General features: G+C 44.5%; 1 protein-coding gene across 3 annotated transcripts in view; it reads left to right on the top strand.

Annotated features, from left to right (window-relative positions):
- Positions 1-1828: 1828 nt before the first annotated feature.
- The window catches only part of nfatc1 (nuclear factor of activated T cells 1), a 75271-nt gene continuing 60283 nt past the window's right edge, over positions 1829-16816 (top strand). For 2 of the 3 annotated variants that reach the window (XM_035379176.1, XM_035379157.1), the window contains exons 1-3: positions 1829-2420; positions 6843-7884; positions 9558-9717. In XM_035379176.1, coding sequence (XP_035235067.1) covers positions 2291-2420; positions 6843-7884; positions 9558-9717 — 1332 coding nt within the window. In that variant the 5' untranslated portion in view covers positions 1829-2290. Of the gene's footprint in view, positions 2421-4849; positions 5283-6842; positions 7885-9557; positions 9718-16816 lie in introns of those variants that run through there. The other variant, XM_035379166.1, reaches the window with a different exon arrangement.

The raw sequence follows: 16816 nt of genomic DNA, 5'->3' as shown, positions 1-16816 counted from the left end.
TTCCATGGGATTTTTAATGACCACTCATCCCTTGGTTTATTGCCTCATCTAAAAGATTGTACAATAACATTCTAATATTGCCCCAGATGTTGACTGCCCTCTACTGGCTAACCATAATCACCTCCAGTAGCAAATAGTCATTCCTAAAAGGCCTCCAATCTGACCACTGACCAAATCCGGCCCCATGTAGCTTCAGCTACCTGGCAGGAGAAAGACAGTATGGCTGCTGACAACACAGTTTTATTTGAAATCAAATTGTCTTGTGTGTTCTGACTATGATGAAGCGAGAAGAAAAAAAAACAGAACACTGCAGCGATCGCACACTTCTCAGCTTGTGATGAATGCCTGCTTACAAGGACAACCAGTAATCATTTTCATGTGAAAACATAGTTGTGGGGTTGAGTGCTCATAAATCTCAAAGTGGAGGATGTTCCGTGCTTCCAATGTCCTATGCAGACATGTTGTGGCTTTTCTTCGAGTGTGCGATTCCACGACTCCAGATGTAGCGCTGTAAATTATTTTTGTTTCAGAAATGTATTATTATGGAAAACTGAGGCCGTTGCCCCTTGGAAGAACATTGTGTTGGGTTGATGCATTGGGGAATACTGACATGGGGGCATGGTCATGGAAGCACAGGTTAAAGCATATGGCTGAAGTTCTGGATTCCTAGCTTGAGGACCATTTAATCAAATTCCAGGTGGGATGTTGCTATGGCACGTTCAAACTTAGTGCTTTGCCCCAACATCTCCATTAAAAATTGAACTGCATAAATGGATTGCATTGTGCATTTCATATAAGCCTCCCACATATGAGGGCATCTGCAAGGCAAATGAATCATTGAAATAATGCTTACTCGACATTTAATAGCTTGAAATATCTGTTTGTCATTATTTATCTATGAAAGTCATCTTTTTAAATCACCAACTTGCTTTAATGTTCAAAAGAAGCCTCCAGGTTGCTCTTATTATAAATAAATCACTGTGCAAACTATTCAAACTGTCACAAATCCCAGACACCTGGGGTAGATGCAGATAGCTGTGTTTCTCTATGCAGCTCAGCAGTAGTATTCTCCTCTAATGGGAAGGTCAAATTAGGTTTTTTTCTCTCAAATGAGACAGAAATTCAGCATATAACGACCAAATCCAGATCTTGTATTGCATTTTGGGCTGGTAACAAGATCGATTCGTAACACTAATGTGCAGAACTATACTGTACTCCTTGGTGCTCGCTGGTCCCTATTTTTAAATGCAATGTTTAAGTTATGTAGCTAATACTGGTCTGTTTTGTTAGAATAAATGTAAATTTGCGTTTCCAGTGATTTACCTTATTTAAATCCTAGTTTTGTCAGAATGATTTGAAAAGAATGTTCACTGGACAGTAGCCGTTTTTTTTTTTTTCAAGGCTGTATTCTGTAATTTTTTCAGACTCAGATCACACACTCATAATTATTTTTTATGATAGTGTCATCCAGTGTGTGTGCTCTGGCAAAACCCGTGGCCTGCAATATACATCGTCTATGCGCAGAAAAAAATGATCACTTTTTATATTTGACAGCATATTAATCGAATATTCGAGAGCATAACAAACAAAAAAGCAAAAAAAATGGGAAAAACCTCTGATCTTCAAAACAAACAGGTTGCCTTGAGCGCTCCGCCCGCCGAGATCCCACGTCTGCAGCTGGAATCCCTTGGCGGAAAGGCTCGCGCAGTCTCGAGGCGTTCAGTCTTTAAACCAGTGAGGAGCTTGGCAGTGAGGCAATAACGTCATGCTTTGAGGGGCGGTACTCTGAGCTGGAGGTGTTTTCCAGCTTTAAAAAGGAAGCCGTCTGCTCTCCTGACAAGCTCTGCGTCACGTAGAGTCTCTGGAAATCTCGAGCACTATATCGCCCGGGACAGCAAAACACAGTAAACCATTCCCTGTCTGAAAGAAAAAGGGACAGCCATTCTGTATTTTACATAACTTAACTTAAGAAGCCGTGCAAAGGTCCCTCGTGTTCACATTTAATATCTTTTTCGTTGCCTTTTGGATTTAATGCGTAAATAGACCGCTTCCAGTAAGAGTTGGGATTTTCTCTTTTATTTTAGATATTTACATTGTGTTTATTCCTGCATAACCGATGTTTTGGGTTTTTATTTTTTTATTTTTATAATATCATCAATGTTTTCGTTTCTTTTTTTCCATTTCTTTTTATTTATTAATGTTTTTACAAGTGAGTAGCATGCTTTGAAAATACTATTATTTGGTAAATTATCATCGTCACCATACCAAGAGTAAACCTGCTACAAGTTGGATGCAGAACAGCTGCCTGCAAGTCTTTTCAAAGTTCAACTTCGGATCGCTCGTCCCTTCAGCCGGAGGAAAAGAAACGGGACTGCATTTGATCGCGCCTCTCGCCACCAACATGAAATCTGCTGAGGAAGGTAACCCACTCTTTCTCCTTGTATGGTGGTTTAATTTATTCAGTGTTAGTCTACTTTGTTTTGTTTTTCAATAATTTTCCATCCGGACAATACTTTGCGTTTTCGCTGTAATATTAATGTTAGATTCGTGTAGGTTACTTTAGCCAATCACAAAATAGTAAATTTAAATGGTAAGCGTCGGGAAAGAGCGAATCCCCTCTATTTGCATGATGCTGTGCTTTTATTAGTGCGAGGTCTACCCTTCAGGTAATCGCCAATAGGTGTCTCCTTTGAATGTTTGTTCAGCGTTTAGCCCGGTGCCCGAGTTTGTGAGCTGCTACTGTACTTATTTAGACTACTACTGCTCAAGTGTTTGTTACAATTGATTTTCCTTTTGTGTGTTTTGATAACACTACATAGTGCAGAGTAATAGCATTGTGGCAAGTGGACAAAGTTTGGCCTTCTTGGTGAAAGAGGGTATCATTTGCGCCTGCACTTGCTAACTTCAGACTAATAAGGGTGGAGTAGGAGTGGCTCCCGAAGCCGCCTTCACTGACGTTTATTAAACCATGCCTCCTGTTCTTCCAAATATTACATTAGGTCAACATCTGGCATTTTCACTTTCCACAAAGTTCTAAGGATTTGCAAAAGATTATGCATAATGTAATCAGTGACATTATTTTCAAGAGCTTTAGGAATCGTTTTGTTATATCCTAGGCCTTTCACAGTCCCAAGGAAATCCCAAGGAAAGTTAAATAAAAACAAAATTACATTCTCATATGTTGATGTTGTTCTGCGCATTGTCTGAGGGAGGGGTGTTTGATGCAAATGTTCTTTTTTTGTTTTTTTGCTACGGACCTACTGTACGACATAAGTTAGCTTTAATAATTTTTATAATAATAATAACAATAGCAATACTACTACTACTACTACTACTAATAATAATAATCATATTTATTATTATTATTATTATTATATTATTATTATTCTTTTTATTATTATTATTATTATTATTATTATTATTATTATTATTAGAGCAAATAGCTACCTACTAAAGAAAAGTTCATTTGCATAAAACACTCCTCCTCCAGACATCAGGATATGAAGCATCATTTTGCTTTAATTTTCATTTATTGAATTCAATTATTATTATTATTATTATTATTGATTGGAAGGGAACACTTGCCAGTCACCCATTAATAACTAATTATAGATGTGGTGTTATAAATTTTATGTGTCAGGCCAAATAATTGTCAGTGCTGTTGCTCTCACTATCAAGCGTGAAAAATGGTATAGCTCTATTGATATACTGTAGATTGTAAGATCAAGAACATAAGTTAAAATATATCCACCCTCTTGTCACCCTTGAGTGCATTTTTGTAGTGGGTGTGTCATTAGGCCCTGTATCAGTGCCCAGTTCTGCGCTTTCACAGTGAACACATTATAATTAGGGTTACTAGCATCATCACCCAGATACACATACTTCATGTGGCATTATCCCATGGGCCCTAAGCTTCTATGCTGGTGCCACGGGCTTTGCGGATTTGGAACTTTTTTTTTTTTTTTTGTTCTTGCGGGGTTGGGAGCTTGGATTAGTATTATTCATTTCAGTCACCGCAAATGTTGACTTGCAAGATTTTTGTAATTGATAGCAGACATAAACAGTGGTAAACGTGCGCTCCTAAGACTGGTGGAGACACACCATCTCTCGTTATTACCAGTGTGCTGACTGCAGCAATTTGTTTGCCCCCCTCGCCAGCCCCCCCCAAGCCTCCAAACCCCAACCCTCTCTTTCTCTCCCCCTCTGCGGCTGGCTCTGCCCGTACCGCAGCCAGACGGCCATGATTAACTTCGCTGAGACTTCAGACAGCATGGGCATCTACTTCTGAGGTTTCCCCTGGCTTGGCCGGCCTGACCAATGCCAGCAGACTCCACAGACACGTGCAAAAGGCACTCTGGGGATGCCACCAAGCTGATGTCTTTGAAACGCTTTAAGTCTGGTTGCTGGCTGTGCTCGGGCACAAAGTTGTTTGCGCAAGCTCAAACCACATTCTGAGCAGCGCTGCGCTGAAAGATGAAAGCTTGATATAATTTACGATGCACTGGTCAGCTGCTTATGACGGCGTATGTGCTGCGTATACGGTGGTTTGCTGGTAGCTCATTTTAAACTGTGTGTTTATAATAAAAATGGAGTCCCTCATGCTGGGCATTGTAGCAGATATGGCTTGGTGATAGTAAATGTCTGATGGCTTCATGTGATTTTGTTGGCTGTTATTATCATGGCTGCACAGATATAAGCTTTGCAGTCTACTTTTCCTTTTTCTCATGTGCTGTTTGCAACATGGTTTGTGTCTTCTTTTCTTTTCAAAACCGACGCTGTCACAGACAGCTTATCCTTTTCGCCATCTCGTGTCTTCCGTGGTTTTTAAAAAAAAAAATTTCTTTGCAGACCCGGAAATGTGACGTCATGCGTCTGCAGAGGCAGGATGAGCGAGTGAAAGTTGAAGAGGGAGCGCAAACCCATAAATGTGGGTGCGTGCATGTGTTACGCAGGCAGCCGGCGACAGACAGTCTAAAGTGAACGCAGGGTTCACAAAACCCCCCAAAACGCAGCACCTCGCAGCCAACCCTTACTTCCTCCGTCTCTGGGTGGCGTGAGCTGTGGCATGCCTGCATGCGGAGGGGACTCTAGGAAGAACCCATCAAGAACCCGGATTTCACTTCACCACTTTGTCAAGCTGGTGAAGTGAAATCCACTTAGCTGACACTGTTGAGAACAGACAAGTCCCAAGGCCCAGAAGATGTCCTCGTTGCCTGAAGAGCAAGAATTTGATTTTAACTTTCTGTTTGAGTACAATCGAGGAGCGGAACCCGGCAAGCAAGGTCTGTAAAGGGAAGTGGTATTGACGTAACTGAATCATGTAGCTGTATGCAAAGGCAACAGGTTGTTCATTCATACAGTATAGGGCATCTCAGTACGCTCTTGTATTTTATGCTTTTGGACAAAAGTGTAGTTATCTGTGAGGGGAGAAGCAATGTTTTGAGCTGCACTGTGGTAAAAAAAACATAATTGTACTGGAGAATGTGTACCCGCTGGTGTGATTTGGAAGCCCAGGCTAATTTATAAATGTATGCTGTGCCTCTGTACCTCTTCGAGTAAACTAGTAAGTGATGCTGGTGTAAGGATTGGGCCTGGAGTCTGTGAAACCTGAGCACTCATGATAGAAACACTGAGCCTTGTTTCATTGCTTCTGCTACATTTCTGCATTTTCCATTTATTTGGATGTTTTAAACATTCTTTACTTCTGCTTCCACATTTAATAATAAATAGTGCCTGTATATGATAGCAAACTGTTGTGGAAATTGGCCGTCATTGACTAATTTTAGATCGTCTGCCCACGCATTCTGTGTTGTGTGACAGATGAGTCATTTCACTTGGTGATCTCTATTTTTAACAAATCTATAACCTGACCGTAATATTATATTGTGAGTTGCAACTGTATGCAACCTGTTGCAATACTGCATTACATTTACCATTTGGTTTACATTGGCTAAAGGTATTTGGTCAAATACCTTTAGCCAATAGGTCACTACATACAGTAGTGCAAATATAAAGGCCTTCATATTAAAGATTTACTATGTCGGATATTTATTTTGAAGGTAACATATGTTGTTTAAAAAAGTTTACTGATAAAAGTGGCCCACTTTATATTTGAACTGCCAGCCTTTTTATTGCACCTAGTTACCCAACTGTAATGCTAAACTGTTCCTTATTAGAAGTTGTCATAACAGTGATAATCTTTATTCCTATATTTAATCCCTGTAATCAGCATGGACAAATAACAAAAAACATTTAATATAGAGCTCTGCATGAAAACCTATAAACTTTACATCTTCATTTAGAGTGAAGGCTGTTTGGCACAGTGATCTGTTGTAACATTAAAAAAAACATATTTACAGTGTGCCACATAACACAGTTTTCAGATGTCATTTATTGCTTGTTGCAAACTTTAGAGTCTTGAAAAGTCTTCACCTGGCAGTATGAGAGAAGCTGATGTCCCCTTCGAGTCCAGCCATATAAACGTACAGGTTTAATCACAATCCCAGCTTGGAAATCTGTCTGCTTGCGTGGAGGAAACCGGTAATCTACTCAGCAAGAACAAAAGTGAAGCTCTCAATCCAAACTGTCAGGGTCAGGTGTGCTCACTAGGGTGTGCTTGAAGTGTATGCATCAACAGATTGAGTTGCTCTTGCGTTTTCAGTTGTCCATTGTTCTTCCACAGTCTTATAAGGTGGCCTTCACCAGTCACACACAAAAGTGGTTTTGTGGCAGCTGAGCTTGTTTGGGGGAGACATTATGACGAGTGTCCATAAAAGGTTAAAATGCCTTCGTAGCAGGTTCATAAGAGTGACATAACCCTCCACCTCGTTTTTGTCTTCCAGATGCATATAGCTACACACCCAATGTCACCCTCTCTCTGCCGATCAGCATGGGAAACCCCTGTCTGTCCACGCAGTACCACAACCTGCAGTCCAGCTCCATCATCCCCGTGTCCTCCTGTCACCAGGATGGCTACAGTCTCCACGACAACAGCGGGGCCTCCGGTTACTACCTGACCCCCAACCTCCGTCCGAACGGGGCCCCGGCCCTGGAGAGCCCACGGATCGAGATCACGGCCTACGGCCAGTTCCCCGAGGACGAGATGGAGGAGAGCACCCTCCCCATCGCCAAGCGGGTCAACTCCATCGTCACGCTCACGCTGCCCAACGCCGACGGCTACCGCGACCCCAGCTGCCTGAGCCCCGCCAGCAGCCTGTCCTCGCGCAGCTGCAACTCAGAGGCCTCGTCCTACGAGTCGGGCTACTCCTACAACTACGACAACTCGCCCCAGAACTCGCCCTGGCAGTCGCCCTGCGTCTCTCCCAAGGGCTCCTCCTCCCTCCACTCCTGCACCCACGCCGGCTCCCCCCGTCACTCCCCCTCCACCTCCCCCCGCACCAGCGTCGCCGAGGAGAACTGGCCGGCCCCCCCACGCGGCTCCCGGCCCAGCTCCCCCTGCAACGGGAAGAGGAAGTACAGCTTCAACGGCGCCCCCTGCAGGCACCCCTCGTACTCGCCCGGCCACTCGCCCACCGCCTCCCCCCAGGGCTCCCCCAGGGTCAGCGTGCCAGACGAGTCCTGGCTGGCCAACACCAACCAGTACACCAACTCGGCCATCGTGGCCGCCATCAACGCCCTCACCACCGACGGCATAGTGGACCTCGGCGACAGCGTGCCGGTGAAGTCCCGTAAGACCAGCCTGGAGCACAGCCCCGCCATGAGCCTGAAGGTGGAGCCGGGCCAGGAGGAGCCCGGCCCAGGGGAGGCGGGGCAGGATGACTACCCCGCCCACCGCCTGCCTTTCAAGAAGGAGAATTACTGCGGGGGGTTCCTGGATGTCCCGCAGCACCCCTACCCTTGGTCCAAACCAAAGCCTTACATCAGGTAAGGAGGGAGACTTTACTCAAGCATTAAACCCCAAAGCATTTACTTATAACACATAGCATAGGCAAAGTGTGTGGGTGGCCTTAGCTTTATTCAACATTTTTTGAATCTGAGTACAATTCTTGATGTGTCCCAGAAAATATCACGTAATCTAGTACATGTGTGCATGTATTTTATTACTTGAGGTTTTCTGGGACAAATCAAGAAGCGCACTCAAAGTCAAAATGCTGAACAGAAAAGTGAAATACTAATCTTTCAAAAGAATTGCCCCACGTTAAAATTAGAACACAAACAACATATTTATTTTTAAATTAGCTGCTGTGTAGGACTACTGTAAATAATGTTTCAGCATTTGCACACAGCGTTCCTGAGAGCAACAATGAACCTGGAATGTGTTTATGCTTTTTCATGATTAATGGATGCTGCTGTATCCAGCTCAAGGTCTGCCCCCTGGTTCCCAGACAGGAGAGATCATTTCGGTCACACAGGAATTTTTTTTTTACTGCATCCTATGTTCTTTTTTGACCAAAATTAGACCTGTTTGTTTATCGCAAAGTAATGTTGTTGTATCTTCAAAGGCTGGAGCAAGTGCAGCAGTCGCGGCTAAGTCACTGTTTGCTTCCAGAAAGGATTTTCTTTGAAGATCAAAACATGTCATAATTCATATTTTCAGGGAGGAGCGGCGTATGTGTTCAGGTTTCCATAGAAACGAACCCACAAACACACAGACATGGACACACACATGCACGTACGCACCTATGTGCGAGCGTGCGCGCGCACACACACATGCATATACACACACGCACATACACACACACACACACACACACACACACACACACACACATACACACAGTTACTGGCTTGACCTTTTTTATGACACAGTTTCTTTTAAATTTGCTTTGTCTCCTTAGGTTTTGGTCTTTTTTTGTTCTCGCACTGGCACACTTTCCTGTAGGAAATCAAGTGTTTGATGAAGATAATCTCTAACAGGAAGTGATAGTGACAGGCAGGCAGAGGAAAAGGTTCGGTGGGATAATTGCATTACCTTGCGCCTGCAAGCTGATCCCCTCTCTGTCACCGAAGTGATGTCACTCTCCGAATGGGGCAATGAACAAGACGGGAAATTGGTTCATTTTGGGTCAGCGAACACACTGGGAGCTGGGATACGGCAGTGGGATATTTTGTCTGCACACATGCTCACGCTGAACAGATATCCGGGACAGTAGAATATTTACTTAGGAGGGTTTGTTTTCCCTGAATGTTTTCCCAGCCATGGCATGACAAGGAATTCTCTTTGACCACTGAGCTGCAATCTGAAGTTTATTCTGTGGCATTCTGTAGGACAACTATAGTTCTCACTGTAATTTTCACCATATTTATTGTTATTATTGATATTTTTCAGCTCATAAAGTGATACTAAGTTTTGTCTCAGAGTTTGTCCTTAGAAATACATTTGAATCTGGCTACTTAATTTTGGTGCTTAGCAAACTTAGAAAAACTTAGATTCTGAAGAAGAAAGTAACAGTTGAATTTATTGGTAAGTCAAAGTTAAGAGCTTATTGATTGAATCCACACCACAAACAGCAGATGTACACGCACACATAGGCACATACTCCATGCACGCATGTGTTTTCATGTATCTATACTCTTTTCCCTTTTTTCCACTGCAGCCCCTCCTTGCCTGCTCTTGATTGGCAGCTGCCATCCTGCTCCGGCCCGTACACCCTTCAGATTGAGGTGCAGCCCAAATCCCATCACCGTGCCCACTACGAGACAGAGGGCAGCCGGGGGGCAGTCAAGGCCTTGTCTGGAGGACATCCCGTGGTGCAGGTATCGTCTGTTGTTCTTCTATTAACCTTAACACCTTTCATTTCCCCTTGACAACACCACAGCTGTCCCCCGAATGTTGAAACTGCAGCCTGGCAGTATGGTGACTCACCAACCCTCCCATTTTACAAAACGGATTGATGGCACCTTTGCTAATGAATCTGGGATTAAGCTTGTACCAGGCTGAAAACGTATGACCATGCATTGTATTCTTCGAAAAAAATGTTCAAGGTTGGCAGTTTATCAGGTATTACTGCCAAATGGCTTCATTAAACCCATTTGATTGCACATTGCAGGCTCTGCGAAGCTACAAAACCAGACCTCGGGGTTGGGTTGTCTTATGTGTGCTGGGATTGAAGGGGGTCCGCATGAGTCCTCACACCATTGTGCGGGTGCCAACTTGAATGGTCTGGCTGTGCTGGTTGATTATTGTAAATGACCCGTAGCCAGGGCGTGTTGGCATTCATTCCAAAGTGGTTTCTCACTGCTTCGACAGAACCTGTCGGCCTCCTTGCGGCTTGAAAACTTCACGATTGTGTGTGTGTGTGTGTGTGTGTGTGTGTGTGTGTGTGTGTTCGTGTGCGTGCGTGCGTGCGTGCATGTGTGTGTGTGTGCGTGTGTGTGTGTATATGTGTGTGTGTGTGAGAGTTGTATTCATTGCTGAAGGCTGAGAGCCAGACTTTTGCCACACAAGGTCGTGGTGGACCACCGTCACACATATTGACACAATTAGCATCACGCAGGACCATCATCCTTGGTTATTGTGCTTGGCAGAGGTTAAACGGTGCACGTCACCCTCACCACAACAGTCGCACAGAGAGCTCTTTTCACTGCTTGCCATTTTCGTCAGATTGTTTATACATCTTGGTTTGTTCAAGGATTCAAGTACGAGACCTTTGTGCGCTGTAAGATTATTAATCATACATCATTCATTTTGAATATCCCTGATCTCAACATGATACATTTAATAATCCTTCAGTACAAATAAATTTGCCACATGCTATTTTTATGTAGAATAGCTTCTGTTTTTGTTCCATGGTTCCATCATGTTGGTCCAGTAAAAAGGGTAGCCTTTAAAAGCTAATTAAAGTATAAATTAGATATAATTAAGATGTGTATGACAGCAGACATGCACAACTGTTCTGCAACTATAGAACCCCAACCCTCTATTTCAAGATGATGAAGCTTGCCATGCTACCGATGACAGCATTTCATTTAAGTCATTTTAAAAGCACTTCATTTTTTTCATTGAACAAATAAAAAAAACATTAAAAACCCTTTCTGCCACATATGACTGAGTAAGGACACCACAAATCATGTGAATAAACTTCTTGAGAACATATCGATGTACAGTTTAATCATGCATGTTTATGAGCTCACTTTTTTATGTTTCTTAATTTAAGCATCATAAATGTGAGTATCATCTCTTGTTTTGTTTGAGTTTAATTTTAGTCCAAAAACACAATTTGATATACCATTGATAAACTCTTAAAATGTTTTCAACATGATTAATGGTGTCTTTCAGTGATCAGAGAGGTACTGGCTTTTTTTAAACACGGGTTTCTCCATTCACTACAGTTGAAAACTCAGGCCTGTACAGTTGCATTCTACTACAACTCTAGACTGTAGAACAAATATGGACAAAGTGAATGTGACGTCACCCATTGAGTTTCCCTGGGCTCACGAAAAGAGTTTTTGAAACCACTCAAGTGCAGTTCTTGTTCCCCCTTGTTGTACAAATTGGAGCCAGAGACTGCGCAGTAGGGAAAAGGGGGGACCCTTATATGGGCATGAAGTCTTGGCCAGGTTCGGATCATCCACTAAGCGCATGAGATACAGTGATGCACAGTGACTCGGCAGTGATGCAAACTGTCTCTAATTCATCCACAGAATATTTAAATATTATATTTTTTATAACACAACAATTTAACAAATCGGCACATGGAATGACATCAGACAAAGGAAAAAACGAGACCAGGAAGTGATCTACAAAAACGAAGGCCGTTTTTGGCCGCCTTGCTGCAACTATACCACGTCCTTTACCAGAATAGGAGGTTTTACTCTGGGCTTAAAGGGCATGGTTTGGAATGCTCAATTGTGCATGTGAGCGCTTGATACCTACTATAAAACATCACATGGAAATTTTTTTCACCAGCTTCTCCTTAACAGTGGCTTAGGATTATCCGTTAGCTGGCTGAGTTGTCTGACTGATACTACCCTTGGAATGTTTTTTTTGGTTTTGACAAAACATCTCCGCCAAAGAGCCGCGTGATGCCAGCTCACCAGCTCACCAGCTCAAGTGAAAGCAATTTATGTCCTCACATAAACAGTTGGAATTGTACCTCTCCACAAAGCCACATCAGTTAGCGCCAGGCTATGGTATTTGTGTGCTTTTTGGCACGGAATGCTAATTCTGCTGTGATTCACCGAGTGATGGCGCAATGGCTACTGCATTGACGCACTTCTGTCATTCGACTCATTGCTCCACGATGGATCCAGACTGGATTGCTTCTGTTCTGCCATGATTTAGCATACTTTCCCCCACAATGATTTAATGCATAAACTATTCATTTTTCAGTGCGATATCTGTGGGGAATATCATTCGGGCCAAGTATCTCAGTTTGTGTGCAGACGGTACTGAATTGCACTTATTTTTCTTGGTTTCAGTGAAGCAATCGTGTGAATGGAGCAGAGGTTAAAGAGACTGACTTAAGTTTGGTCTCAGACTTCCCTCTTGCTCTGTATGTTGATTAAAATCATATTGAAATATTAGGTGCAATCAGTACCACTACTCCTTCCAGTATAAATTATTCCTCATGCCACTTCTCTTATCTTGGGGAAATTTAGATTTTAAAATAGAACAAGTACATATCAAAAACCAGTGTTCCGTTTCATTGTAATTCAGTTGTCATTTGTGATACGTGAACCCTGGTATTATTAAAAATGAGTTCTGACTCAAATGTCAGAAAGAGAATCACTGTCAAAAAAAGGGAGTGGTAGTTCCTCACTAAACGTGTCAGAAGTTTAGTCAAATCTTGACAGAATGTGTCATGTGACTCTCAAAGGGGAGGAGCGTGGTAAGTCAACGTGGGACCCATCTCAAAATCAACCGTGGCCCTCAATGAGAGAGGCAGGCTTTAAAGGAAGCGGACCGCCGGGCCGCACACGTCGGCAAATTTTTCTACCATTCCTCCAAAACAAAACACAAAAAAAATCTCCGGGGAGGTGGGGGGTTGGGAGGGGGGGGAGAGATGGGTACACCGCAAACCTCGCTCTCCCTGCAGTGTAACCAGGGCTGTGGGCCCCGTCCCCAAAGTCTGGCGCTAATGAGTTCCAGGCCATGGGTGCCGTGGCAGAGAGGAGGAAGAGAGAGAGAGTGAGGGAGAGAGGAAGCGGGGGATCTGCAGGCAGCTGAGGCTCCGGTGCTCCTCTGAGGACACCGTTTCCGGCTGATTAGAGTCCCTCCCGCCCACCCCACCCCCCCCCCACGAATCCAGCCTCATCACCCGACGAAGCGCAGCACCCACCTGATGTTGCCTGGCTCTTACTCCGATCCGCTTCAGTGCCGGTGTCACCTTTAGGAGTGTGCTCATTCCTCAAATACCTCCTGGGCTTCATCCCCCCATCTCAACGCTGCTCAACAAAAACCCTCCAAACGCCGTCTGCTGTTTTGCTCAGGGCCGGACGGATGCACACCCCAGCTATTGTGACACCTTTATTTTTGAACCTCCGGCGAGGCAGTTAGGAGAAGTGTCGCGTCCAATCTTTCTGTAAGATATTACGGGTGCTATGATGCCTGTGTTCAGAGCCTAGATCACGGGGCTGTTTGTTGATCGGTGACTCTTCTGGCTGTTGTTGTTGTTGTTGTTATTATCAGGGCAGCGGAATCGTCTGGTGGCTTTACACCTTCTTGTCCCTCTGGGATTCGTTGCATCCCAGGCTGCCGATTGGCCATCGCCCAAACTTCTGCATCGCTTCCCTTTAGAAAAAAAAAAAGAGAGTTGTTTTTCTCACCTCCCTCTCAGCTGTTGCCAAAATTGTGCAGGCCTCCCCCTTTGTTTTGGAAAGTTCCCGCTCTGACGCTGACATCATGGCTAGCGGCGTCTCGTCGAGGCCGGCCGTCTCCGACCGCACAGGGGCTCCGGCGCTCTAATGGGGCCTGAATCGAGCCACTCGATCGCGGAAACCTCCAGATTACATGGTGCTCGGCTCTGCGGCCTCTCGCGTGTCAACCCCCCGACTCCTTCCTCCTTTTCCATCTCCCCCACCCCCCCGACCGCGGGCCCCCGCCTCTCCGCCCCGCGCCGCTTTCCTGCACCTTCTCCAAGACTTCCAGCGCGGTTCCTCGGCCCCCGGGGGGCGACCCTCCCGCTGGAGCGCGCGCGGCTCGTTCCCACCCCTCCAGCCGCTCGGCTCGTTTACGTTAGCGCGGCCGGCCCCCGCAGACCGCACGGCCATTATGGGGATGCCTGTTCCTGTCCGCCAGGCAGACTCTCTCCCGCCACAGCTATGCACCGCGTCTGAGCGCCCCGTTTCCAGGCCCGGTCAGGAAAAACACGGCCCTTACCCACCTTCGGAAGAAAACACCGCCATGTGACAGAACATCAGGCACGAGGCCGTAACCTGACACGCGAACCTCAGTGGGCGCTTAGAGTTGCTTTGTGACAACTGGTCATTATATTAACCAAGAACGATTCAGAACTGAAATAATAGCAAGTACATTTTTACATCATTTTCTGTGCTTGTGAGATCATTTCAACAGCCTGGCATGTAGGGATGGTTGTCTTTCCAAAGATGCCAGGTAAAACATTAGGCTTTTGTAGAGGATGTGTTTGGTAATACTGTTGAGAACATAAAGTACACAAACATATGCAAACTCACATGCCCAAGCACATTCACATGCATACAGTCCCACAGACACACAGACACACACAGAAAGAGAGAGTGAGCGAGGGAGAGAGAGAATAATCACAAGAGTTTGACGGGAGACAAAGGGGCGTTGTCCAGCGTACGCGAGCCAGAAAAATCACAGGCAGAGCCGACAACCCCATAGAGTCTTCACTACGAAGTGAAAACAACACCTGCAAATTATTACACCTACTGCAAGCTGCTGTGGAGTATAATAGCTGGCCTTAAAGGATTCGCTTGCCCTGGGCTCTGCTTGCCTCGGGGTGGAAAAGCCCGGCAGAAAAGAGGTGTCTTAGGGGTGCGACCGTCAGGAAAGCAAATGTGCAGATGCACAAGGCTCAGCGGCAGTTGGCTAGATACAGATTCACTGAGGGGTTCCCGAAAGAAAGTCAAGAGAGTTTTTGTCTGAGAATATTTCAAATGTCCATGCAACCTTCCTGCTTTTCCAGATCCACTTTCTATTTGAAATATTTCTTCTTTGAAATTTATCAATGTTTCACATATGCCATATATTCCAATAATCTTCTCATTGCCACTTTCATACTGTAGATGTCATTCACACACATTATAGAAAATATATTCTATAATGTGTGTATAAAGTATGACATATTATACAATATTTGTGTAGAGATAAATACAATGGCCAATAATTACCTACTTTCATATTGCATTTTTCACATTTTGCAATGAAGTATGCTTAGCATTTAATGTGAATATATTTAACTTTTTTTCAGGGGTTAGACTTGTACGCTTTAACAAATATTAGGTTTCATCAGGTGCAGTGTAGGTATTCTATTCTGTATGTATACCTGTGCAATCAATTTGGAAAATGGGGTAGTGAATTGCACCTGTATTTAAGGGAAAAATTACACTTAGTTCATATGGCCTTGCAAAGGGGAAGAAAAAAAAAACAACTTAAAAGAGTGTGGTTTGCTCTAATTGGAAACATATTGTGAACGCAAGGCAGTTTCAGACTAGTCCTCGTCTCTTTTTTTTTTTCCTTGGCAGTATCAGGCGATACTCCTGATGGTGAAAAACTGAACGCTGACGGTTGAATCTCAGAGGGAGTGCGGACAATTCCCGAACCACTCAGTGAAATAAGGGCTTCCTCCGGAGCAAACGGCAGCCCATTGCAATTGTAACTTAACATTAAAACACCGTCTGTACTTTTCTCTGGAACTCTTCTTTCTTTTTTAAATACGTGAGCAATACCGTGTCTTCAGTGAAAGTGACTTGGCAGTTTGAAAGTGTTGCTGGGATATTCATCTACAACTCTCTCGCCGCGCGGTAATCTCTTTTTGGGGAGCTACCCTTACTCATGGTCATGGTATTGACTAACCACTAACTGGGGAGTGGCAACTGGAAAATGACACAGGGAAACTGCATTTTAGTGGTTTGAAGTGGTGACCAGAACCGGAGATTTACGAGGTAACATACCGACAAGCTATAGTGTAAGCCATCAAAAACTACGTCACCCAGTCTTCTGCACATCTTTTCTCCGTCGCTTGTCTACAGTTTCTGACAAGTCTTTAAGTAACTTGTCGTTCTTTTCAGTCCTGTTGATTTATAAGGAGCTGACATTTTTCACAAGGTGCCTCCCCCTCTCCTTGCGAAGCCCAGCAACCTTACTATAAACGCACTTAGCAATTTGTCCGCCTGTGACCTGCACAAAACCGTGTGTTGTTCACCAGCGAAAGAGTCTTACACAATAAAACTTTTAAAACGCGAATGTTGCCCAGACGTCGTTTTCAATTTGTGTCAAAATAGCTGCGATGGAAAGGGGGAGGCATAATTTATGTCAAAACGGCGGAGATGGAAAGGGGGATGCATAATTAGCGAAACTTTCGTGAGTGAGATGAGCCGGTTTTGTGGAGAATGCACGCGGCGCGGCTGGAAGACTTGTTACTGTCAGCACTCGGGAGGGAGCGTGGTAATTGGAAAGGCCTGCGCTCTCCGACAGGGAGCCCCGCTGCCTCCTCTCCCCTCCTAGCTGCGCCACGTGGAGCCGCAGTCATGACATTCCTCCCCACAGTGATAAAATGCGCTGGAGAGGTGGGAGAGCGCGCCCCGCGCCGGGCCTCGTGTTTTATCACTCCTCTCGGCTCAGCCTAAACAAACAGCAGTGCCAAGCAGCAGCTCATTTTCTTAAACAAATATGTGCTTTGCAAGTCATTAACCCCTCACGTTGTCAGCC

This window comes from Anguilla anguilla, chromosome 1, assembly GCF_013347855.1.
Source record: "Anguilla anguilla isolate fAngAng1 chromosome 1, fAngAng1.pri, whole genome shotgun sequence".
In the NCBI taxonomy this organism is placed as follows: Eukaryota; Metazoa; Chordata; class Actinopteri; order Anguilliformes; family Anguillidae; genus Anguilla; species Anguilla anguilla.
This window is presented reverse-complemented; position numbering and strand designations above follow the sequence as displayed.